Here is a 27,577-nt window from a genome sequence, read left to right as displayed (position 1 = left end):
TCAGTGTTATTCTATAGTGGCCATGTGAACAGAGATTTTAGCAAGTTCTCGAGATTTCTGCAGGTCTTTTGCTGTTACCCTTGGGTCCTTTTTCACCTCCTTCAGCATTGCACATTGTGCTCTTGGTGTGATCTTTTCAGGATGCCCAGTCCTAGAGAGAGGATCAACAGCAACACACACAAAATGCTGGAGGAACTCAGCAGGCCAGGCAGGATCTATGGAAAAGAGTATGGTCGACATTTCGGGCCAAGGCAATTCACCAGTCCCGATGAAGGGTCTCGGCCCGAAACATCGGCTATACTTTTTTTCCATAGATGCTACCTGGCCTGCTGAGTTCCTCCAGCATTTTGTTTTGTTGCTTGGATTTCCAGCATTTGCAGATTTTCTCTTGTTTGTGAGAGCATTAACAGTACCAAATTTCCTCCATTTGTAGACAATTTCTCTCAGTGTGGACTGATGAATACTTAGCTTCATGCATCTCTAAAATTTTTCTTCTAAGGCCCTCTGAAAGTTGCTTTGATTGAGGCATGGTGTACATAAATAGATCTTTCTTAAGAACAGGCTCTGTCAGTAACTTGACTTTGAGTGTCTTTCAAGGAGCAGGGCACCTCTACAACCCATACCTCCAATCTCATCTCATTGATCGGAACACCTGGCTCCAAATAGTTTCTGTAGAAAGCATTACCCCAGAGGTTCACATACTTTTCTGAATCTAGACTGTAATTGGTGTACTCAGTATTGATAAGAAAATGTACAATTGTTTGTGTTTTCTCAGTTTAGGTAGATTATGTTTGCATATTATTGTGACTTAGATGAAGATCAGACCACATTTTAACGAGGTAATTGCAAAGGGTTCACAAACTTTTTCTTGCAACTGTAGCTAGATGAGCACTTGATTTACCAAGGGCTGGGAAATGATTTTAAAAACATATGGCTAGTTAATCAGCATGGATAGGGTGGGCAGAAGGACTGGTTTCTGTGCCATGAATCAATAAGTTTGTATCAACCACAAGACCATAAGAGTATAAGATATTAGGCCATTTGGCCCATTGAGTTTGTTCTGCCATTTGATCATGACTGATTTATTATATGTTTGTCCATCGTCATCATTGATGAAGACGAACACACAATAAATCAGTCATGACTTTGTTCTGCCATTTGATCATGACTAATTTATTTCCCCTTTCAACCACATTCTTCTGCCTTCTCCCTGTAACATTTGATGCCCTCACTAATCAAGAACCTATCAACCTTTGCTTTAAATATACCAAATAACATAGCCTCCACTGCCACCACCCATGGCAGTGAATTCCACAATTCACCACTCTCTGGTCAAAGAAATTCCTCCTCATCTCTGCTGCAAGGGATGTCCATTATTCTAAGGCTGTGTCCTCTGGTCCTGGACTCCCTTACTATTGGAAAGATCCTCTGCACATCCACTTTATTTAGGCATTTCAATATTTGATAGGTTTCATTGAGATCTCCCCTCATTCTTCTGAACTCCAGTGAGTACAGATCTAGGAGAGCATGTTCCTCATTCCTGGGATAATTCTTGTAAATGTTCTCTGGACCCTCTCCAATCTTTTCTTTCCTCTTTTGGACATGGGGGCCAATAATCCAAATATGGTCTGAACAATGCCTTATAAAGCCTCAGCAATACATCCTTGTTTTCATATTCTAGTCCTCTGGAAATGAATGCTAACATTGCTGCATCTGCCTTCCAGGAGTGAAGAACACTGTCCATTAGCCTGCAGGAACATAGCTCTAAAAAATCTCCACAGAGTCTTAAGCAGCTTGTTTAACGAGAACCCCAATTCTCACTTAGGATGCAAGAAGTCCTAGGTTCAAACCCCAGATGAGCCCTGATTTCCCACTGTAATAAGACATTACACAGTGGGGGAAAATGTCACGTCCTTTTCAAGGTGGTTAGTCCACCTTTGGCCCCCACCTGGCACTCAGCACTCACCTGTGGCTCCCTGTAGCTGCTTGCATGCGACAGCGGCCACACCCCGGGCAATGGCTTCGACAAGCTGGCTAAACCAGGTGAGGGTAGCTGACGGGTCTCAAACCCTCGGTGAGAAGGGAGTTTTCTATCCCAGCATGTGAAGACAGTCTCCAGCGGATTGAGTGGACGAGACCAATGGAAGGTCCAATGGTCAAGAAGGCAGTCTCTGCCAGCGTCGTGGAATGCATAGAGCATGACTAGACACAGAAGATGTCTGGTCATCCACTGCGTCTAGTCCCATCTCCAGCCATCTCGACTCTTGTTTTACCACTGGATCCAGATGGGAATTGGGAAGAGAGAGTGAGGCTGACGCTGCGCAACTCTCCCTCACTTAAATCCAAATCATGCGCTAGTCTCGACACCATCAATTGGTGTCGAGGTCTTCATTGACAACAATGGACGAACATGAATGAAGACTACTGAATGATTCCCTAGTATAAGATGAACTCTTGACCTCATAATCTACCTCATCATGGCCTTGCAACCTCATTGTCAGCCTGCAATGCACTTTCTATGTAACTGTAACACTTTACTGTGTTCTGTTATTGTGTTTCTCTTGTACCATCTCAATGCACTGTGTAATGAAATGACTTGCATTTAAAACAAAGTTTTTCATCTGCACCTCAGTACATGTGACAATAATAAACTAATTTACCAATGTCATTCCCTTTACCATCCATGAAATCCACTGTAGCCACTCAGCTAGGCCACTCTAGAGCACCTTGTCAACCTGTAACCTCCACTGTGGCAGCAGGCAGAGAACACCACCAGCTCCAGGATCCTCTCCAAGTCTCACAGTATCCTGACTGGAAATACAGTGGATTCTGGTTAACTGGGAGACATCAGGACCAGTACATTTTGGCTCAATTAAGCAGCTGTCCCAATTAGCCGAAGTTTCATGGAAATAGTATAAAAAAAGATAAACTGCAGCAAATTATGCATTTAAATGAAATACAGAACAAATCAGAACACTAACAATGCTACTACAGTACTATAAAACTTTAGTTCCTGATAGTTATTGACGGATGAATTCACAGTACACTGTTTTTTTGATCAACTGTAAATAAACAAAATTGCGTAGATGCCTGGTGAGAATAACGGATTGCCTTCATACAATTTCATCCTCCAAACCTTCATTTTCATTGTAATATTCAAGATGATTGTGGATAACTTCAAATTATTTGTGGTTTCCAACTTGAAGTAGTGAAGTAGCCATTTCTGGCATCTCCTAGCCCGAATGCTTGAAATCGCAGTAAGCAAAACAATTCAGAATTGACATACTGCTTAGTTATCATCAACTATCAGTGACAAATGATTACTGCTTTTTGAATACAACACTCAACAGACGCTATTTAAAAACTGTTCGCTTTAAGCACAGCGTAGTGAATTGAATTGACTTTATTACTTGCATCCTTCATATACACAAGGAGTAAAAATCCCTATGTTATGTCTCCGTCTAAATGTACAATTCATAGTAGCTTATAATAAACAGTATGTATAACAGGATAGCCAGTATAACATAGAAATACAGTTGTGTCAGCATGAATTAATCAGTCTGACGGCCTGGTAGAAGAAGCTGTCCCAGGGTCTGTTGGTCCTGGCTTTTATGCTGCGGTACTATCTTCCGGATGGTAGCAGCTGGAACAGTTTGTGGTTGGGGTGACTCCGGTTCCCAAAGATCCTTCGGGCCCTTTTTACACACCTGTCCTTGTAATTGTCCTAAATAGTGGGAAGCTTATATTTACAGATGCGTTGGGCTGTCCACACCACTCTCTGCAGTGTCCTGCGATTGAGGGAGGTACAGTTCCCATACCAGGCAGTGATGCAGCCAGTCAGGATGCCCTTAATTGTGCCCCTGTAGAAAATCCTTAGGATTTGGGGGGCCCACATCAAACTTCTTCAACCGTCTGAGGTGAAAGAGGCACTGTTGTGCCTTTTTCACCATATAGCTGGTATGTACAGACCACGTGAGATCAGGTGATGTTTATGCCAAGGAACTTAAAGCTGATTTCCCTCTCAACCCCAAATCCAGGGATGTCAGTAGGGGCTAGCCTGCCTCCATTCCTCCTGTAGTCCACAACCAGCTCCTTTGTTTTTGCTACATTGAGGGAGAGGTTATTTTCTTGATACCACTGTGTCAAGGTGTTTAATTGCCACAAAAGTGCACACGACTAACTCTAGTTAGAAACTTCTGCAATAGTTTCCTGTTCCATTTAAGCAGCATAATGCCCCAAATAAACAAAGTGATTCTTGGCTAATTTCTTGATTAGTTCTTATTCTTTAAGAGTTGTCCCAAATAAGTGGCTGCCCCAATTAACTGAAGGCCCAATTAACAGGAATTCACTGTACTTCCCAAAGATAAGATTTAGAAATCTTGAACAACACATACAAAATGTTGGAAGTCAGCGAGTCAGGCAGGATCTATGGAGGGGAAAAAATGGTCAATGTTTCAGGCCAAGATCTTTATCATTGTTCCTTCATCATCACTGGGTCTAAATCCTGAGACTCGGTAAGGAACAAGTTAAATGTGGTTCCTCCTTGGTGTATGCTAAAATGAAATGGAAGTCTATAAGACAAAGTGCTGTTAGCTTGGAGAGTGATTGTTTAGGAAAGTACAAGACAACAAGTCTACAGGGATGTCTTGATAAAGTTAAGGGAATACAAGTCTACAGCCATAACAGTGGAAAATAGTGAAAAACATTTTTCTGGGAAAGGCGAGGTTATTGTGCAGGTGCAGATACCAATTGTATGGAAAAGTACCAGTGTCAGGGGTTTTGAAGGGTTTAAAAAGGGGTACTTTCTTGGTGCAGCAGGGAAGGGAGTTTTGTCTTGGGTTGAATCACAACTGATGCTGAGATAGGAAACAATAAGTACATCAAGAGAGTCAGAGTTAGACCTAAAGAGAGAGAAAGAGAGAAAACAGGCTGCATGTAAGATTGTCGGATCTGTGGCTCACTCCAGATGGGCTTGCTTAATGAATGATAGTATTATTTAGATAGCTGTACTGCTATTGCTAAAGAGATTTTTTTTTTCTTTCTGTATTGGATTTGTGAGAGTTCTAATAAAGTGTTTTCTTGTGGCCTTGAACATGCATGTCAGCTCCTTGGTGTGCAGACACATATTGCATGCGAAAACCCAGAGCTGAATTAGAAAAGAACACATAACAAATTTTAAAATAATTTTCCTTCACAGACTCCTTCCCCCAACAGTTCTGTGGAATTCGCTACATGCACTGTAGCTGATGAAGTAAGTAGTTCATAGCAATTTTCTCTGAGGTATTTAGGGAATTGGAAGAAAATGCTTTTCTTGCCAATGACAATGCACGTTTGAAATCCCACACACCACACTGTGAATACTCACCCAACTGGACAAGAGAGTGTATGGGTCCAACGCCACCAAGGATACCAGGTAGCTGATTCTTTCTGATGTCAGTTAGCCATTCATTAAGTGCATATGACACGAGCTTGTCCACTCCCAACAACCTGCAGAACAACCAGTAAAGTTCAGTATCAGATGGAAGCCAGCTCGCTGCTGAAAGAGGAGTTGAGAACAGGGATACACAGACAACGCCAAAAATGCACTCATTAGTTTTGATGATAAAAGGGAAAGGTTCTATAGGTTCTCCAGACTTTATTCCTTGGAGCATAGAAGAGTGAAAGCAAATTTGAAAGAGGTATACAAAATTATAAGGAATATAGATAAGGGCAAATGCAAGCAAGCTTCTTCCACTGAGGCTGGGTGAGACTAGAACTAGAGGTCATAGGTTAAAGGTGAAAAGTGAAATATTTAAGGGGAATCTGAAGGGGAACTTCTTCACTCAAGAGGGTGCTGAGAGTGTGGAAATAGCTGACAGTGGAAGTGGTGGATCTGGGTTTGATCTTAACATTCAAGGGAAGTTTGGATAAGTACATGGATAGGATGGATATGGTCAGGTGTAGGTCAATGGGACTATGCAGACCAACAGTTTGCCATGGATTAGATGGGCTGAAGGGCTTGTTTCTGTGCTGTACTGCTCTATGACTCTGATAAAAAAGGACTCCTGGGAGCAGAATGAAAATCTAGCAGGGCTAGAGTCAAAAGAGAACACAGATGTTGGAACTTGAAGCAACGAACAAGATGCTGGTTAGAACTCAATGGGTCAGGCAGCATCTGTGGAAAGAAATGGAAGTCAATATTTTGGTCAAGAACCTTCATCTAGATTTAAATGAAGGATCTTAACCTATTTGTCCATTTCTCTCTACATATGCTGCTGTCCCACTGAACTCCTTCAGCATTCTGCTTGTGGTTATCAGAGTCACTTTGGCCATAATCTGAACAAACCTTGTGTTCTCTTGAATACTTCACTGCTGCTTAGAGATTATCCACAATGGGACCATCCTCTGAGTGAGAGTTTTCTGAGATCCACAGCCTTACATTGGGCAGCTCTGTCTCAAAGCCCACTTCCTCACCCAAAGGGTAATTCCAACAATCATCAGGCCTATTACGCTCTGTGCCAAATTCTTGTCAGGGCTAAGGGTTAACGTACGAGGAGTATTTGATGGCTCTGGGCCTGTACTCGCTGGAGTTTAGAAAAATAAGGAGGAGGGCTGTCACTGAAAACTACCGAATATTGATTTGATAATGTGGATATAGAGAGGATGTTTCCAATAGTGGGGGAGCCTAGGACCAGAGGGTATGGCTTCAAAATAGAAGAACATCCTTTTAGAACAGAGATAAGGAGGAATTTCTATAGCCAGATGGTGGTGAATCTGTGTAAATCATTGCTACAGCCAGCTGTGGAGGCCAAGTTACTGGGTGTAGTATTAAAGTGCAGGTTGATACTATAGGTTCTAGATTATTAAGGGTGTCGAAGGTTATGGGGAAAAGGCAAGAAAGTAGGTTTGAGGGAAAATAAATCAGCTATGATTGAATGGTGAAGCAAATTTGATGTGGTGAATGGCTGAATTCTCCTAGGTCTTATGTACTCAGGAAAACAAGGACAGCATTAGAAGAGCCATTATTCAGATTGACTGTGCTTACCCATGTCTATAGCACAATCTTTTCAACTTCAACTCAGAACAGTTCAGCTGAGCCAGTCCAATCAGTATTCCTGCCAAGGTGCCCTGCAATAAGAAAGATGCTGTGGAGACCTTGTGATCAGTCTGCTGTGCTGCTTCCATGTGGAAATGAGCTTATTCCAGTAACCACAAGTTCTCACACTTCAGCCTAAGAGACCAGGCATTCTATAAAAGAGGATCACTCCCTGGCCCTGGAGAGTGCTGTAGCTCAGATGGGTGCAGGTACGTAGATCATTGCAAGTGGCAATACAGGTAGACAGGATGATGAAGGTGCTTGGTACACTGGTCTCCATTGGTCAGGAACTGGGATGTCATGTTACAGCTGTACAAGACATTGGCATAAACCTCATTTTGAATATTGTGTGCATTTGTATGAAGGAAAAAGTCATAGTGGACACTACCCACCCTGCAATCTGCCTTTTCTAAAACCTCTCTTCTGTTAAAACAAAACCATGCCAAGTTAAATGTTTCATTCTCCAAGCAGTAAATCTGATTAACCATTATAGTTAGCTACTACATCCTCTACATCTATTACCCCTGTATTGCACTGCAAAACACTTTATACCACTTTTTATATTTATTTATTTAGAGATACAGCGCAGAATACACCCTTCTGGCCCAACGAGACAGACTGCCTAGCAACACACCTATTTAACAGTAGCCTAGTCATAGGACAAATTCGCCTTCTAACCAGTACGTCTTTAGATTGTTGGAGGAAACCCACGTGCTCATGGGAAGGAGATACACTCCTCTTACAGACGGTACGAAATGGAACTGTGAACTCCTATGCCCCAAGCTGTAATAGTGTTGTACTAACCGCTTTGCTACCATGGCACTTTGGGAGTAATGCTGGTTACAGTGTAAGTATATGCAAATATTTAATGTCTCTTTGCCCTTTTACTATATCTGTACTTTAACCTCTAACTTTATAATTTACATAATTTTTTATTCTTTATTAATTGTTGAATGTCATTTTTCGTTGCACATTGCAACCTGACCAAAGTACCATGCAAATTCCGAACACACGTAAATGTTTATGGTGAATAAAGCTGATCCTTGATAGAGACAAATTCAGTTGCTTCGTTCGTAAAGGAACCAGATAAGAACCTCTGTGGATGTTTCTCCATTAGCTAGAAACAGAATATAACCTGGTGCAATGGAGAGAGCAAGTTGCTTTTGTTCGAGATCTATTCGCTGATTGAATCGAATTGCACAAACAGCACTCAGTTGGTAGTACCCCATTCCCTCCACAACTTACTTGATCCATAGACATGTGCTTGCCATGGTAATCCAATCGAATGGGGACCTCAGATGTGAAGCGAAACTCCCTGGAATGACAAAAGCTTTGGGTTAAAAAAAATTTCCATTGTGCTTTGGCATATTTCAAGCCAACATAACCTGGAGAGTAAATCTGAATATCCAAGATTAATTATTTTTTTAGGGGCAGCACTTTAGCGTAGCAGTTAGTGTAACGAGCTGGTTTCAATGCTAATGTCAGTGCTGATGATCTGGTTTCAATTCCCACCACTGTCTGTAAGGAGTTTGTACTGTACCTTCTCCCCATGACCACGTGAACTCCCTCTGGGTGTTGCAGTTTCTTCCCACTTTCCAAAGACATATGGGTTAGTAGGTTAATTGGTCACATGGGTGTAATTAGATGGTGCCATTGGCACGATGGGCCTGTAACCATGCTGAATCTCTAAATAAGTATTTCCATTGATATAAAAATGGATTTCATAATTAGTATCAGATTTAATATCACTGGGATGTATCATGAAATCTGTTGTTTTGCAACAGCAGTACATTGTAATACATAATAATAAAGCCTATAAATTATAATAAGTATACATATTAAAAAAGAAAATTAAATTAAATAAAATAAGGGGTGCAAAAATAGGAAAAAAAATACTAAGGTAGTGTTCATGGGTTCATTGTCCATTTGAAAATCTGATGTCGATGAGGAAGAAGCTGTTCCTGAAATGTTGAGTATATGTTTTCAAGCTCTTGTACCTCTTTCTTGATGATAGCAATGACAAGAGGGCACATCCTGGGTAATGGGCCCAGGATATGTCTTTCTGAGGCATTGTCTTTTGAGTGTCCTGGATGCTGGGGAGGCTAGTGCCCATGATAGAGCTGGCAGAGTTTACAATTTTCTGTAGCTTTTTCTGATTCTGTGCAGTGGCCCCTCCATACCAAATGGTGATGCAACCAGTTAGAATGCTCTCCACAGTACATATAGAAAATTGAGAGCATCTTTGGTGACATACCCCTTAACCTAATAAAATATAGCCATTGTTTTGCCTCCTTTGTAATTGCACAAATATGTTGGGCCCAGGATAGATCCTTGGGAACTTGAAACTGTTCAACCCTTTCCACTTCTGATCCCTCAAAAAGGACTGCGTGTGTTATCTTGACTTCCTCTTCCCTGAGCCCACAATCAAAGCCTTGGGCTTACTGACGTTGAGTGGAATGTTGTTTTAGCGATGCCACTCAACCAACTGACCTATCGCTTCTGTATGTCTCCTCATCACCACCTGAAATTCTGCCAACGGTAGTTGTGTTGTCGGCAAATTTATAGATGGTGTTTGAGGTGTGCCGAGCCACACATTCGTTTGTGTAAAGAGAGTACAGCAGTGGGCTAAGCACGCATCCTTCAGCTGTGCCAGTGTTGATTGTCAGCAAGGAGATGTTATTTCTGGTCTGCACAGACTGTGGTCTTATGGTGAGGAAATCAAGGATTCAGCTACAGAGAGAGGTACAGAGGCCCAAGTTTTGGAGCTTGTTGATTAGAATTGAGGGTATGTTTAAGTTGAATGCTGAGCTGTAGTCAATAAATAGCAGCCTGACACGGATAAGCACAAATCTAATCAAAAACTATTAAAGAGCAGATATAGCGATGCTTCATGTTTAGGAGGGCTGGCTGGTGGTGTAGTGGCATCAGCACTGGACTTCAAGGCAGGTGGTCCTGAGTTCGAATCCATTCGGGTTCTGTGTGGAAGAGAGGCCTGGCCATCTACTTCTGTATCTTGCCACGAAAACCCTATGGACAACTACACTATCCATACATGATGATGACCCGACTGCACTCAATAACATGTTTGGGAAGTTGTACGTATTACATATGGCAAAATCTGTTAAACTTCACTGTAGAAGGAACTGCAGTGAAATCTCTACAGTTAGAGATTGGGCTTCACAACTGGGCAGAATGAAGGTGGAGGGAAGAATGGTTTTTACTCTGGAACACAGTAGCACTGCTTGCAATAATACAGAATACAACCCTAGGTGTACAGGCGAAGAACAAACTCAATATGCAAACACAAATTACTAAATCTGAAAAGCCGAAGGGCCTGTTTCTGTGCTGTAGTGCAATAAATACTCTACGACTCAATTACTGTTCAAACATCTTACAGGTTTGGAAACAATACATTTGTGTGATAGAGTCAGTGTGGACAGCTCTAACCAGACCACTGAAACAATATCCACTGCATCAATGAGGCTAGTCTAAACATAAACACGTGCCAGCCTGATTTTGAGGGAGTCTCTTGCACTGTTTGCAGATTTTATTTGTAAAGCTAGGATAATGTTCAGTTGGTCAAGTAGCACATGTGGCAAGAGAAACCAGATCAATGACTTCTAAGGATCTCCAGCATTTTCTGCTGAGGGTCCTTAATTTAACCTGATTTAAGATCAGAGATTTAAGATCTAGAAATACTCAAGTGGACGAACTTGTGTGAGGTTTCCTTTTCTTTTTTTGGCTTTACATTCTGGAAGCATGCAAACAACTCAAGGGACATCCAAGGAAAGTGAGAGCTGGAGATTGAGTCATGGAGCAATACCGTTCAGAAACTGGCCCTTCAGCCCATCTAGTCCACGCAGAACTGTTTTTCTGCCAAATGCTATCTACTGCACCCAGATCATTGCCTTCCATACCCCTCTCATCCATGTACCACTACTTCTGCTAGCAGCTTGTTCCACATAAGCACCACCCTCTAAGTGAAGAGGTTTCCCTTCAAGTTCTCCTTAAATATTTCACTCTTCATCCGAAAACTATGACCTCTAATTCTAGTTTCACACCCTAAGGGGAAAAAGCTTGCTTGCATTTTACATATCTATATCTCTCATAATTCTGTATACCTCTAGAAAACCTTCCCTCATTCTCCTGTGTTTCAGGGAATAAATTCCTAACCTATTCAAATTTTCCCTATAACTCAGGTCCTCAAGTCCCAGCAACATCTTGATGCATTTCAAGCAATTTTGCTTTTATTTCAAATTCCTTGCACTTACTGTTGTTGATTTCAATGTCCAGTAAATAGAGACCCTGTTACTCTTTCATTGTCACACCTCTCATGTTCTCTCACAGAACAGAGCATCACTGGACAGGCCACTCGCAGTGCTGTGCTGCCCTTGATGCCAATTTATACTAAATGTCCTCCTCCTGTATGTCATACATATCCTTCATTTCTCTTTGTATTCATGTATCTATCTAAAAGCCTCTTAAATTTCACCAAACTGACTGTTTCCACCACTATTCCTGGTAACCCATTCGAGGCACATACCGCTTTTCGGTAAAAACTTGCCCCTCACATCACCTTTAAATTCCAAAACCTCCCCAATTTTAAAAGTATGTCTTCTGGCGTTGGGCATTTCTACCTGGGGAAAAGTCTGAATGTCTACCCTATCTATGCCCCTCATAATTTATAAAGACCTCAGGTCTGCCCTCAGTCTCTGCCGGTCCAGAGAAAACAACCCAAGTTTATCCTACATCTCCTTACAGCTCATAAGCAGTCTCCATATCTTTCTGTAATGGGGCAACCAGAACTGCACACTATACTCTAAATGCCGTCTGACTAAAGTTTTATACAGCTGCAGCATGACTTCCTTACTCTTATATTCAACACCCCTGCCAATGAAGCAAGCTTGTCATACACCCTCTTTACCATCGTATCCACTTGCATAGTCACTTTCTGCGATCTATGGATACGGACCCCAATACCCTTTCTGAAAATCCCAAGATCTGAATCTTCTGTAGCAAAATAGAAACCAGACCACATTTACAATATCTCCACGTGGTCAAGCAAAATTTAATAGTTATATTAACTGATCAATCCTCTAGAGATAATCCTAATACTTTTCATACCTTCTAAAAATTAGCTTTTTTGTTTGTCACATGTACATCAAAATTTACAGTGAAATACTTCATTTGTGTCAATGACCATCACCGTCAGAGAATGTGCTGGGGCAGCCCACAAGTATGGCCATGCTTCCAGCACCAACATAGCAAGCCCACAATTACTAACCCAAACCTGTACATCTTTGGAGTGTGAGAGGAAACTGCAGCATCTACATGGTCATGCAGAGAATGTACGAATTCATTACAGGCAGTGGCAGGAATTGAACCCTGATTGCTGGTAGTGTAAAGTGTTACCCCTAATTGCTACGCTACTGTAAAGGTCCACAAGGTAGAAAAGGAAAGGCCTGCTACCACATTGCATCTCATGACTGTCACTTTCCCACATCTGAAGCTCACCTGAAGAAGACTGGCTGGTCTGCAAAGGCTGCTGCTGCAGTTTCCTCTGGCTCGCTGATCGGGACCGTAGCCGCAGTAGTCGAAGGTCCTGGTTGGTGTTTGCTCTGACCTGGAAGGGTAATTATGGGGCCATGATCTGCAGCAGTGGTTCCATTTTTGGAAAGGCTGCTGGCGGCATCTGACCCAGGAGGTTTTCTCACTGTGGGAAGACATGCAGAGAGTGTATAAATTAGCACAGGACAACATCTTGCTGCTCAACTTTATTTCATTTTTGTGTAACAACTTAAATAAATCTCTTGAACTTTATGAATACTAGGTAAATTATCACCACAATCAACACAGAGTGTCTCAATAAATTCTTTGCATACTAGTTTATCATTTTATCATGTTCTTGTAGTTGGAAAATGGAACCCAACTAGACTAGTTCTCCCCACGTAATTCCTCTGACCCAGAGGCTGTCTTTGCATTTTCTAGTTGAATGGCACAACTTCAGATTTAACATATCAAATCCCCTTAAGCCAAAGCTTAACAAATGCACTCATTTGAGAAAAATGAGATTTGAAGATCAAGATCTCTCTCCAGCCCAGTGCTCATGGCCTTGAGAACATTTGTGATTCTGGTCTCCTGCAAGCTTTTGAGATATGAACCTTGAAGTATAGGCATTTCAAACAAGTAATGTTAATGGTGTCCCTCCAAGATCCTCCAAATCTTCTAGCAGGATAAGCATACCAAAATCAGTATTTTCATCTAGGCCAACGTTCCTAGCACTGAAGCCTAATCATATACGGTTGGCTCTGCACAGGGCAAGCCACACAGTCTGTACATTCCTCACCAAGCTCTTGAAACCAACACACAATTCCTGCATCTGCTGGGTAAAATGTGTGGGTTTTGTTGATCATTTTATTTCATTAGTGAATCCTGTTACATTGTCACAACATAATCGCACAGAACTGTAGCAGAAGAAGGTTAAACCGTAAGACCTAAAGACATCAGAGCAGAATTAGGCCATTCAACACACTAAGTCTGCTCTGCCATTCCACTGTCATCACCAATAACTGGAATCAGAACACAAATTAATTTACTGCTCAACTATACTTTATTTTACTTGTGCACATGGTCCCTGTCACTATGCTGCTCTGAATTCTGAACAGAGAAATGCCATACTTATACAGAACTAGCCAGCAGTTATGGATATTGACCACTTGCTAATCAATGTATGCTTTAATTCCTTACCTGCAAGAACAATCACCATTCATAATACAAGTGTTAAGAGTTAACAAAAACTACAAACTGACAACCAAGGTTACTTTGAAATTAGTAAAACCTGGTTGGTCCCTTACTTGGTGTGCACACCTTGGATTACTTGCCTCCAGACTCCTAGTGTGCAAAGGGAAACTATGCTCTTCAAAGACCTTTCTTGTCTGTGCTGTCTGCACTCAATCAGTAGTCTATCCTTGCCTGGATATTATGTTAACCCTTGCCTTTCTGCAACTTCCACAACATCATGGCTGATTTATTATCTCTCTCAATCCCATTCTTCTTCCTTCTTCCTGTAACATTTGACTTCCTTACTAATCAACAATCTATCAACCTCTTTTTAAATATACCCAATTACTTAGCCTCCACAGCCATCTGTGGCAAGGAATTCCACAGATTCACCACCGTGTAGCTAAAGAAATCCCTCCTCATTTCTGTTCTACAGGGACGTCCTTCTATTCTGAGGCTGTGCCCTTTGGTCCTAGATTCTCCCACTATTGGAAACATCCTCTCCACAGCGACTCTATCAAAGCTTTTCAATATTCTTACAATACAGTAGTGACTGGAATTCTAAAGTGATCATAGTTGTAAAATCACATTGATGTTTGCCTAGGACACAACAATAGTGAGCTACTACTCACCCTCCTGCACAGGATCTGGAGGAATTAACAGCTCAACCTCTGCAGCTAGGCTGCTGAAAAAGTCCTTTAAGAAAAACAGGGCATCCTAAAAACAGGAATAAAAGTGAGACACACTGATCAGGGAATTTTCCAAAGAACCACTCCATTAACAGATAGTAAAGGACAAATTTCAAACTGAATATTTTAGAGAGCTGTCAGATTTCAATTTAGAACGGGAACATTCCTCCCCAATTCCAAGGACACAGGGTGTCAGGAGTATGGAGAGACTTAAAACTAATTAGTAAGCTCCAAGATCTGGGCCTCAATGCCCCCATATGCAATTGGATCCTGGATTTCCTCACTTGCAGACCTCAGTCAGGGCGAATTGGCAAAAACATCTCCATAACCTTCATCAGCACAGGAGCACTGCAGGGATGTGTACTTAGCCCTCTGCTCTACTCACTTTACACCTATGACTGTGTGGCCAAGTACAGCTCTAACATCATATGCAAGTTTGCTGATGACACCACTGTTGTGAGCTGTATCAAAGGGGGTGATGAATCAGCATACAGGAGGAAGACTGCAAACTTGGCTAAGTGGTGTAATAACAGCCTCTCATTCAATGTCAGTAAGACTAAGGAACCGATAGTAGACTCCAGAAGAGGGAAGCCAGAGGTCCATGAGCCAGTAATCATCGGAAGATCAGAGGAGGAGAGGGTCAGTAACTTTAAATTCATGATGGGTCACTTTCTCAGAGGACCCATCAATGAATATTATTGCAAAGAAAGCACGACAGCGCCTCTGCTTCCTCAGGAGTCTGTGGAAGTTCGGCATGACATTGAAAACCTTGCAAACTTCTATAAGTGTGTGGTGGAAAGTATACTGACTGGCTGCATTATGGCCTGGTATGGGAACAGCAACGCCTTTGAATGGAAAATCCTACAGAAGGTAGTGGATTTGGCCCAGTATATCACAGGTAAAACCCTTCCAACCATTAACCCTTCCTAATTAAACATTGGTGTAGAAAAGCAGGATCCTCACTCCCAGGCCTTGCTCTTTTCTCACTGCTGCCATCAGGTAGAAGATACAGGTCCCTCAGGACTCGCACCACTAGGTTCAAGAATAGTTACTACCCCTCAGCCATCATGCTCTTGAACAAAAGGGGATAGTTAGACGAATTTAAGGACTCATTTAATGACTCTGTTTTATTGTTATTTCATGCTCGTTATTTATTTATATCTGTATTTGCACAGTTTGCTGTCCACTGATTCTGTTTACAGTTACTGTTCTATAGATTTGCTAAGCATGCCCACTGAAAAAGAATCTCAGGGTTATATGTGGCGACATGTATGTATTCTGATAATAAATTTCACTTTGAACTTAGAGTGTGGGAAAATGGTGCTGAGGCCAAGATTGGATCAGGCTTGATCTCAGTGACTGGTGCAGCAGAGCTGAGAAGCCAATCGGCCTACTCCTGCTTGTGTCTCATGATCTTACACACTCAGTGGCCACTTTAATTCCTTGTTAGATTAAAATCTAATCAGCCAATCATGTGGCAGCAACTCAATGAATAAAAGCATGCAGACAGGGTTCAAGAGGTTCACATCAGAATGGGAAGAAATGTGATCCAAGTAACTTTGCCTGTGGAATAATTGTTGGTGCTAGATGGGGTGGTTTGAGCATCTTAGAAGCTGTCGATCTCCTGGGATTTTCACACACAAAGGTCTCTAGAGTTTACAGAGAATGATGTGACAAAAAAAATAACATCCAGTGAGCAACAGTTCTGTGGGCAAAAATGCCTTGTTAATGAGAAAGGTCAGAGGAGAATGGGCAGGTTGGTTCAAGCTGACAGAAAAACGACAGTAACTTAAATAAACGTGTTACAACAGAGGCATGCAGAACAGCATCTCTAAATGCACAACACATTGAATCTTGAAGTGAATGGGCTACAGCATCAGAAGACCACAAACATACGCTCAGTGGCCACATCATTAGGTACAGAGGGTACCTAATAAAGTGTGTTACATACGCCGTAACGGGTTAAAAGAACCAGCAGAAATGGAACACCCCTGGAGTCCGATTTTGCTGTTAACAAACACTATTTTATTAGTAACTACATAATATAGTAACATAAAACCAGATAAATAAAACATGTTAGTAGAGCTTATGCATATATAGGTGTGTAAATATAAAACCCAAACTTCTTCAAGCTTAGGTGGTAAGTGATACAGTCTTACGATGGTATGTAAATGAAGTCAGCTCAGTTCGTGATATGGAGTTGAGTAGAATTTAGGAGAGAGAGAGGTGATTTGTTATCCAAGTAAGCCGATGCTGTCGATCCTTCCCGTTGTCCTCTGAAATCCTTTAAGGTCACCGAATGTGACCACACTAAGGGTACCCTCTTCACGTGGTAAGGCTATCAACCCAGGCAAGGGTTAAACACACTGATTATTTTCCACAGGTCACCCCTTTTCCACACTGCAAGAGCCACTGATCGATTCTCTCCTCAAAACCCACCCTTTTGTGGGTACTCAAAGCTCATCCAGCGTCCATTTCTTCTGCGTCTCTGTGTGTCTACCAGAAAGCCAGCTGACCTTGTGTATATATCCAAACATGCTGAACACCAGCTGTCCACTATATAGCTCCATCCTTCTATCACCATAGCAACTTACGAGCTGCTCAGCGCCTCTCTCTCTCTGAATCTGTGGCACACTCTCTCTCTTTTTAAAGGCGCAGTCCATAATGAATTATCCTTAGGATTTCATCACAAGTGGCACTGAATGCAGATCAAAGCTCCAAAAGGAATCAAGATCCTTTATACCAGGTCAGTAAACTTGATCTCACTATAGTGCTTTCAGACCCAGACCCTCATCAGAACCATAAGATACAGGAGCAGATTTAGGCCATTTGGCCCATCAAGTCTGCTCTGCCACTTCAACATGGCAGATCTAATTTTCCTCTTAGCCCCAACCTCCTGCCTTCTCCCTGTATCCCTTCATGCCCTGACTAATCAAACATCTATCAATCTGTCTTAAATATACTGTACATAAAAACTTGGCCTTCACCACTGCTTATGGCAAAGAATTCCAGATTCACCACTCTCTGGCTAAAGAAAATTCCTCCTCATCTCCTTTCTAAAAGTACTCTCTTCTATTTTGAAGCTGTGTCCTCTGGTCTTGGACTCTCCCACCATAGGAAACATCCTCTCCACATCCACTCTATCAAGACCTTTCACCATTCGAAAGGTTTTAATGAGGTCATCCCTCATTCTTCTGAATTCTAGTGAATACAAGCCCAGAGCCATCAAATGTTCTCCATATGACAAGCTGTTCAATCCTGGAATCATTTTCATGAATCTCCTTTGAACCCTCTCCAGTTTCCGCACATCCTTTCAAAGATAAGGGGCCCAAAACAGCTCACAATACTTCAAGAGAGGCCTCATCAGTGCTTTATAAAGTCTCAACATTATATCCTTGTTTTTATATTCTAGTCTTCTTGAAATAACTGCTAACGTCACATTTGCCTTCCTTACCACAGACTTAACCTGCATATTAACCTTTAGAGAACCCTGCACAAGGACTCCCAAGTCTCTTTGCATCTCATTTTGTATTTTCTCTCCATTTAGAAAGTAGTCAACCCTTTCATTTCCTCTAATAAAGTGCATGACCATACACTTCCTGATACTCCATCTGGCTATTTTTGCCAATTCTCATAATTTGTCTAAGCCTCTCTACTTCCGCAAAACTACCTTTCCTTCCACCTATTTTCATATCCTCTGCAAACTTTGAAACAAAGCCATCCATTCTATCATCGAAATCATTGACATATAACATAAAAAGAATCAGTTCCAACACAGACCCCTGTGGAACACCACTAATCACATGCAGCCAACCAGAAAAGGCTTGTTTTATTCCCACTCTTTGCCTCCTGCCAATAAACCACTGCTTTATTCATGCTAGAATCTTTCCTGTAATACCATGGGCTTTGTAGCTTGGTAAGCAGCTTCATGTGTGACACCTTGTCAAAGGCCTTCTGAAAATCCAGGTACACAACAGCAACTGATTCTCCTTTGTCTATCCTGCTTGTTGTTTCTTCAAAGAATTCCAACAGCTTTGTCAGGGAAGATGTTCCCGTAGGGAAACCATACTGATTACAGCCTATTTCATCATGTGCTTCCAAGTACGCTGAGACCTCAACCTTGATAATCGACTCCTACATCTTACTAACTGACCTATAATTTCCTTTCTTCTGCCTCTCTACCTTCTTGGAGTGACATTTGCAATTTCCCGGTGTTCGCGAACCATTCCAGAATCTAGTGATTCTTGAAAGATCATTACTAATGCCTCCACATTCTCTTCAGCCACCTCTTTCAGAACTCTGGTGTGTACACCATCTGGTTCACGTGGCTTATCCACCTTTAGACCTTCCAGTTTCCCAACAACCTTCATGACCGCTGACACCTGGAATTTCCACCATACTGCTAGTGTTTTCCACAGTGATGATTGAAGCAAAATACTTTAGTTCATCCAGCATTTCCTTGTCTCCCATTACTACCTCTCCAGCATAATTTTCCAGAAGTCTGAGATCAAATCTTGCCTCTCTTTTACACTTTACATATCTGAATAAACTTTTGGTACCCTCTTCAGTATTATTGGCTAGCATATTTTTGTATTCCATCTTTACCTTCTTAATGGTGTCTTTAGTTGCCTTCTGTTAGTTTTTAAAAACTTCTCAATCAACTAATTTCCCACAAATTTTTGCTCTATTATATGTCCTCTCTTTGGCTTTTATGGTGGCTTTGACTTCTTTTGTTAGCCACAGTTCTGTCATCTTTCCTTTAGAATACTTTTTCCTCTTTGGGATGTTTATATCCTATGCCTTCTGAATTGCTTCCAGATATTCCAGCCATTGCTGCTCTGCTGTTGTCCCTGTCAGTGTTCTTTTCCAATCAATTCTGGCCAATTCCTGTCTCATGCCTCTGGAATTCCTTTTACTCCACTGTAATAGTGATACATCTGACTTTAGTTTCTCCTTCTCATATTTCAAGGTGAATTCGGTTATATTATGATCATTTGACCCTAAGGGTTCTTTTACCTTAAGGTCTCCAGTCAATTCTGGTTCATTGCATAACACTGAATCCGGAATAGCTGATCTTCTAGTGGGCTCAACCACGAGCTGCTCTAAAAAGCCATCTTGTAGGCACTCTAGAAATTCCCCCCTCCTATAATCCAGCACTAAACTGATTTTCCCAATCTACCTGCATATTGAAATCGCCCATGACTATTGTAACATTGCCCTTTTGGAATGCATTTTCTATTTCCTGCTGTAATTTGTAGACCATATCCTTACCACTGTTTTTGGGTCTGTATACAACTCCCATCAGGGTCTATTTACCCTTGCAGTTCCTTAGCTCTATCCACAATAATTCAACATCTTCTGACCATGTCACCTCTTTCTAAGATTTGATTTCAATTTTTACCAACAGAGCATCACTGCCCTCTCTGCCTTCCTGCCTGTCCTTTTGATACAATGTGTATCCTTGGACATTAAGTTTCCAGCTTTAATCTTCTTTCAGTCATGATTCAGTGATGCCTACGACATCATACCTGCCAATCTGCAATTGTGCTACAAGTTCATCTACCTTACTCCGTACACTGTGCACATTCAGAATCAGAATCAGATTTATTATCACCGGCATGTGATGTAAAATTTGTTAACTTAGTAGCAGCAGTTCAATGCAATACATAATATAGAAGAAAAAAATAATAAATAAGTAAATCTTATTCAGTATACTTTATGCAGTATACATATATTGAATAGATTAAAAATCGTGCAAAAACAGAAATACTGTATATTAAAAAAGTGAAGTAGTGTCCAAAGCTCCAAAGTCCATTCAGGAATCCGATGGCAGAGGGGAAGAAGCTGTTCCTGAATCGCTGAGTGTGTGCCTTCAGGCTTCTGTATCTCCTACCTGATTGTAACAGTGATGCAGCCTGTCAGAATGCTCTCCACAGTATAGCTATAGAAGTTTTTGAGTGTATTTGTTGACATACCAAAGCTCTTCAAACTCCTAATAAAGTATAGCCGCTGTCTTGCCTTTATAATTGCATCAATATGTTGGGACCAGGTTATATCCTCAGAGATCTTGACACCCAGGAACTTGAAACTGCTCACTCTTTCCACTTCTGATCCCTCTATGAGGATTGATATGTGTTCCTTCGTCTTACCCTTCCTGAAGTCCACAATCAGCTCTTTCATCTTACTGATGTTGAGTGCCAGGTTGTTGCTGTGGCACCACTCCACTAGTTGGCATATCTCACTCCTGTATGCCCTCTCGTCACCATCTGAGATTCTACCAACAATGGTAATGTCGTCAGCAAATTTATAGATGGTATTTGAGCTATGCCTAGCCACACAGTCATGTGTATATAGAGAGTAGAGCAGTGGGCTAGTCACCGAGGAGGAGATATTATCACCAATCTGCACAGATTGTGGTCTTCTAGTTGCGAAGTTGAGAATCCAATTGCAGAGGGATGTACAGAGGCCCAGGTTTTGCAACTTCTCAATCAGGATTGTGGGAATGATGGTATTAAATGCTGAGCTACAGTTGATAAACAGTATCCTGATATAGGTGTTTGTGTTGTCCAGGTGGTCTAAAGCCACATGGACAGCCATTGAGATTACATCTGCCATTGACCTTTTGTGGCAATAGGCAAATTGCAACAGGTCCAGGTCCTTGCTGAGGCAGGAGTTCAGTCTAGTCATGACCAACCTCTCAATGCATTTCATCACTAGATGTGAGTGCTATTGGGCAATAGTCATTGAGGCAGCTCATGTTATTCTTCTTAGGCACTAGTATAATTGTTGCCTTTTTGAAGCAAATGGGAACTTCCACCCTTAGCAGTGAAAGGTTGAAAATGTCCTTGAATACTCCCACCAGTTGGTTGGCACAGGTTTTCAAAGCCTTACCAGGTACTCCATCGGGACCTTCCGCCTTGCAAGGGTTCAATCTTTTTAAAGACAGCCTAACATCGACCTCTGAGACAGAGATCACAGGGTCATCAGGTGCAGCAGGGATCTTCACAGCTGTAGTTGTGTTCTCCCTTTCAAAGCGGGCATAGAAGGTGTTGAGTTCATCTGGTAGTGAAGCATTACTGCCATTCATGCTATTGGGTTTCACTTTGTAAGAAGTAATCTCTTGCAAGCCCTGCCAGAGTTGTTGTGCATCCGATGTCGCCTCCAACCTTGTTCAAAATTGTCTCTTCGCACATGAAATAGTGCTCCGCAGATCATAGCTGGTTTTCTGGTACAGGCCTTCAAATAGAACACCTTCAGTCCTGTATTCACCCTTTTCAATTTTATCCGCCTTTTATGTTGCAAATCATCCTGTTGATTGCAATTCTGCCCTATCAACAGCCTCTCCTCACTACACATTGTAAACCAGCCACCTCATCTTCAGCACTATCATCTGCCTTTCCTATGATACTTCTTGCATTGAAATATATGCAGCTTAGGATACTAGTTGCACCATGCTCAACTTTTTGATTCTTAACTTTGTATGAGGTCTTACCAACATCTGCCTCCACAACCTCTCCACTGACTGTTCTGGCACTCTGGTTCCTATACCCCTGAAACTCTAGCTAAACCCCACCGTGCAGCATTAACAAACCTTCCTGCTAGAATATTAGTCCCCCTCCAGTTCAGGTACAAACCATCCCTTCTACACAGGTCCCACCTTCCCTGGAAGACAGTCCAATGATCCAAAACTCTCATGCCCTCCTTCCTACACCAACCCCTTAGCCACATATTAAACTGTATAATCTTCCTAGTCTGGCTTCACTAGCATGTGGGTTGGGTAGCAATCCTGAAGCTCTTGCCCTTTAACTTAGCACCTAACTCCCTGGACTCTCTATGCAGAACTTTGTCACTCCTCCTACCCATGTCATTGATTCTACATGGACCATGACTTCTGGCTGTTCACCCTCCCACTTAAGAATGCTGAGAACTCGATCCGAATATCCCGGACCCTGGCACCCGGGAGGTAACATACCAGCCGGGAATCTCTTTCTTGCCCACAGAACCTCCTGTCCATTTCCATAACTAACGGATCCCCTATCACCACAGTTTACCTCTTCTCCCCCTTTTCCTTCTGAATCATAGAGGCAGGCTTACTGCCAGAGATGAGACCACTGTGACTTCTGATAGACCCCTTCTCTTTGGACGGGATGTCCAGTGGTTAAGTGTTTAATGCTGCTGCCTCACAACCTCAGACACCTAGAGTTAGGCAGTTTTTGCCTGCAGTTTGCAGCTTCTCCCTGTAGTCGTGTAGTTACCCCTGGTGCTCCAGTTTCTTCCCACACTGCAGAGATGTTAAATGGTAGCTTCATTAGTTGCTGCAACTTGACCCTGAGTGCCAGCAGAATTGTGGTAAAATGAAGGGGAGGGGGAAGTGTTAATGAGGATATGAAAGTTAAAATGGGTTAAATATAGATGAGTGCCAATGGTCAGCATGGAAGTGGTGGGATGAAGGACTTGCTTCCATGATATATGACCTGTTGTACCCGGCTGATTTTGCGATCCAAAAGTTCTTTGGAAGTCAAGAAATGAGGCATTAACACTTGTTGGATATGGCCATTTAAGTGTTACCTGAATGAAGAATGAACAAATAAAGACACAATCATCTTATATTAAAAACTAGCTCAGAGTTGACAAAAGCAAGCCATTGCAGAAATAAGAATAACCTATGAAATAGCCAGATTCAGTAGCATGACACCTGCTACACAGAAACTTCTAGAAAAATAGATTCAGCTATACAATTACTGAAGAATTCACTGACATATACAGTAAACATACGAACAAGCACAAACTACAAGAAAAAAAACAATCTTCCACTTTAATCCAACAAACCCTATGATTTCTCAATCTCTCACCATTTAAAAAATTACTTTGTTTTTTTTCTGTTACATGCAATGTGAATGACCTCGTTTTCTATGGTGTTCCACCTACCATGCACTCGGATACCTACTCAGCTTGTCAGTATCCTCCTGAAACTCAGTTACATACTTCTCCGTACTCACCATCCCACCAAGATGAGTTGCATCTGCAAACTTGGAAATATACCATCAGCTCCCTGCAGCCTAATCATGGCTATAGATTGTGAATTGTGAGGGTGCAAGCACTGATTTCTGTAATTTCCCACTAACCACTGCCTGCCAACCTGAAGTAGCTTAGGTTACTCCCACTCTGTTTACTGTTTGAAAACTAAATTTTTCGTCTATTTATGCCTTTATGAACTTATAAAAAACATACACAGTCCATTTTTATGTTTCTCTCCAGTCACAGTGTACCTTGGGTTTCTTCATCAGCTTCTTGGTCTTTTTTTGCTGAGTTCTAAAATATTCCCAGTCCACTGGTATTCCTGGTCAGTCATTAAGTTTCTTCCTCATATTTTGCACCACCTTTTACTTCCTTGGTTAAGCCTGATTTATACTTCTGCGTTAACTGGACGCCGTAACTTACGCAAGTGGCCTATGCACGTTGTCAGCATTTATACTTGTGCGTTGGTGTGTCTGCGTCGCTTGGCAATTTGCACACGTCATGCATGTGCACTCATCCGCCCGCGCAAGGCTTCATGGTCATGGTAGTCTCGGGGTAAAAAAGACGCGAGCGTCTCTTTTCGTGCAAAATGTGTTCTCCATAATTTCGGAGGTCTGTAAAGCGTTATGGAAAGCATTGCAGCCAGAGTTCCTTCCCTGTCCTTCAGTCGCCCAATGGGAAGCTATTGCAGTGTAGGATGACATGCGATGCTACCAAGTGGACCAATCACAGTTGTTGCATTCTGCATTGCTGCGACGCGCAGTTACATTTTGGGAGAGGTGCGTGTCGCAGCAATGCAAGTTCTCACGTAGGGTTCCGCGGCAGCTTTACGGCGACGCGTTGACGCAGAAGTATAAACCAGGCTTTAGCCTAAATCCATTTTCTTGTGAAGGGAGAAAAGGGGCTTGTTGTGCTCCGTGTTGCTCTGCCAAGGGTTGTGGGCATGCTATGTTGACGCCACAGTGTGTGGTGATACTTGAGAACTATCCCCAGCATGTGCTTAGGTTGCATTGGTTGTTACTGGGTTCAATTCCCGTCACTGTCTGTAGGGAATTTCTATATTCTCCTCACAACCGGGTGGGTTTCCTCCAGGTGCTCTGATTTCCTCCCACAATCACATTTCAAAAACAGATGGGTTAGCAAGGGTTAGTTAGAAAGTTGTAGCATGCTCTTTTGGCTCCATAAGCATGGCGACAATCGCAGGCTTCCCCAGCACATATTCGGGTGTTAGTCATTGACGTAAATGATGCACTTCACTCTATGTTTTGATGTACATTGACAATTAAAGCTAATCTTTAATCTTTAAGGATTCTGATACAACTGAGTTTTGCTGGGCCATGGATTCTGTAGGCACTTGCCCTTTCAGGTGTATGGTTGCAGCAGGAATAGAAAGTTCTACTCAATCCAAGTTAAACTGCAGGGAGCTTTTGTCAAAGTTATCTGTAATGTGCTGGGAAGAGCAAGGTTTGAGTTTGGGTTGGGGTCACTTTCAGTCTTGAGTTTTACTGACCTGATCAATATTTAGTCGAAGGGGCATCAGCGTAATGCGGAGACAACATTCCTGAGGCATCCGAGTGGAATCGGGACTCACATGCAGTGCCTTAATGGTCAGCTGAAAGAGAAATTACCAGAGGTCACCAAAACCTATTCAGGTTTGATTATAAGGGGGCCTATGTATGGTGAAATGAACCATATTCCCAATTTTAAAAGATGTAAGGACGATCTGGTCCTGGTAATTGAACAGTTGGTAGAATTTCAGTGGTATTGATATTTTCTCTGATTGGGAATCCAGAACAAGGGAGCAAAAGCATGTGCAGTGCAGTACAGTAACACACACAAAACTCTTGAGAAACTCAGTGGGTCAGGTAGCATCTATGGAGCCAATGGACAGTCAATGTTTTGGGCTGAGACCTTTCATCAGAACTGGGTGAAATATGACGTGCCAAACTAATTAAACTAATAATGAAATATTACTTTGTCCAACATTACTGGAAGCAGCCATTGAGTTCCTTGCTGTTGATCCCTCCCTGTCCGCAACCAAAGGATTAGGTCAACAACCTGGCCTGGGACTCAGCCTCACCATGTTGGAATGAGCTTTTCTTGGTAGCTCTTTGCTGGAATACAAGTATAGGAACTTGTTCATCTGAGAAGTTGCAAGGCGGTCTCGGATCTCAAGGTCCTGGACTATGAAGACTTGTCGTGAGATAGGACTCTCTGTCGAACCTGGATCCACAGGGTGGCCTGTCTGAGGATAAACTTCATGCTGAAATTTCACCTTTGGGAATAAAAAGAAACAAACTTGGTAAATGGTGAACTGGTTTATTATTGTCACAAGAACTAAACTAATTTGACAAGGAGATGGGAATGGAGTGATAGGGCTGAGGATGGAGCAGTTGGTATGCAAGTTGATGCACTGAGGATGGTAGGGTAAAATTGCAGTTAGTGGGATGAGCTGAAGTGTAACATATAGGGAAAATTGAAAATGGTGATGAATACAAGCCCGAAGGTGTTATATTTGAATGCACACAGTATATGAAATAAGGCAGATCTTGTAGCGCAGTTAGAGATTGGCATTGTGGGCATCACCAAGTCGTGGCTGAAAGAAGATCATAGTGGGGGGGGGGGTGGGAAGAAGATACAGTCAGATGGATCAGTATTACAGTGGAGTAAAGGAAATTATAGAGGTATGAGAGGGAAGATAGCCAAAGCTAATTGGAAGGGGGCACCATCAGGAATAACAGCAGAACAGCAATGGCTGGAGTTTCCTGGGGCAAATCGGAAGGTGCAGGACAGAAAGATGCAGTATTCTAAAGGAGGATAAGGCAACTGTAACTGATAAGTGAAGTCAAAGTCAGCATAAATGCAAATGAGAGGGCACGTAATATAGCAAAAATGATTGGAAGTTAGAAGACTGGGATCAAAATAAGGCAACTAAAAAAGCCACAGGGTGAAAAAAGATGAAATATGAAGGTAAGCTAGCCAATAATATAAAAGGGAATACCAAATGTTTTTTCAGATATAGAATAAGTAAAAGAGAGGCGAGAGAGGATATTAGACCATTAGAAAATGGTGCTGGAGAGATAATAATGGAGGACAAAATAGAGGCAGGCAAACTTAAGAAGTATTTTGTGTCAGTCTTCACAATAGCAGTATGCCAGAAATTTGAGAGTGTCAGAGTGCATAAGTAAATCTAGCTGTTATTACCAAGGAGGAGGTACTTGGGAAGCTGAAGGGTCTGAAGATAGGTAAAGTCACCTGGACCAGATGGTGTACACCTCAGGGTTCTGAAAGAGGTAGCTGAAGAGATTGTGGAGGCTTTAGTAATGATCTTTCAAGAATCACCAAAGGACCGGAAAATTGCAAAAATGTCACTCTGCTCTTTAAGGGGTGGGGGGGAAGGGAGACAGAAGAAAGGAAATAATAGCTCAGTTAGCCTTACTTCAGTGGTTGGGAAGATGTTATGTCCTTTAAGGATGAAACTTTGGGGTATTTGGAGGCACATAATAAAATAGGCCAAAGTCCACATGGTTTCCTTAAGGGGAAATTTTGGCTGACAAAGCTGTTGGAATTATTTGAGGAAATAACAGGCAGGATTAACAAAGGACAGTCAGTGGATGTTGTTTACTTGGATTTTCAGAAGCCATTTGACAAGGTGCTGCACTTGAAGCTGAATAACTAGAGCCCAGAGTATTACAGGAAAGATACTAGCATGTATAGAAGATTGGCTGACTGGCAGGAGGCAAAGAGTGGGAATAATGGGGGCCTCTTCTGGTTGGCTGCTGGTGACCAATGGTGATCTGCAGGGGTCAGTACTGGAATTGCTTCTTTTCACATTATATGTCAATGATTTGGTTGATGGAATAGATGGCTTTGTGGCCAAGTTTGCAGACAATACAAGGATTAGTGGAGTGACAGGTAATGTTGAGGAAGCATGGAGTCTGCAGAACAACTTAGCCAGATTGGGAGAATTGGGAAAGATGTGGCAGATGTAATATAGTGTAGGGAAGTGCATGAT

General features: G+C 42.0%; 1 protein-coding gene across 5 annotated transcripts in view; it reads right to left on the bottom strand.

The window, feature by feature from the left end:
• The window catches only part of LOC140204942 (autophagy-related protein 2 homolog B-like), a 177,898-nt gene that overhangs the window by 13,603 nt on the left and 136,718 nt on the right, over window positions 1-27,577 (bottom strand). For all 5 annotated transcript variants that reach the window (XM_072271939.1, XM_072271956.1, XM_072271964.1 and 2 more), the window contains 7 exons: window positions 25,643-25,837; window positions 25,073-25,174; window positions 14,488-14,572; window positions 12,590-12,788; window positions 8,321-8,390; window positions 7,025-7,107; window positions 5,366-5,487 (listed from right to left, as the gene is read on the bottom strand). In XM_072271939.1, coding sequence (XP_072128040.1) covers window positions 5,366-5,487; window positions 7,025-7,107; window positions 8,321-8,390; window positions 12,590-12,788; window positions 14,488-14,572; window positions 25,073-25,174; window positions 25,643-25,837 — 856 coding nt within the window. The remainder of the gene's footprint in view (window positions 1-5,365; window positions 5,488-7,024; window positions 7,108-8,320; window positions 8,391-12,589; window positions 12,789-14,487; window positions 14,573-25,072; window positions 25,175-25,642; window positions 25,838-27,577) is intronic.

The sequence above is a fragment of the Mobula birostris genome, chromosome 1 (assembly GCF_030028105.1).
Source record: "Mobula birostris isolate sMobBir1 chromosome 1, sMobBir1.hap1, whole genome shotgun sequence".
NCBI classification, from domain to species: Eukaryota; Metazoa; Chordata; class Chondrichthyes; order Myliobatiformes; family Myliobatidae; genus Mobula; species Mobula birostris.
Note: the sequence above shows the minus strand (reverse complement) of the source record. Positions and strands in the feature narration are given on the sequence as shown.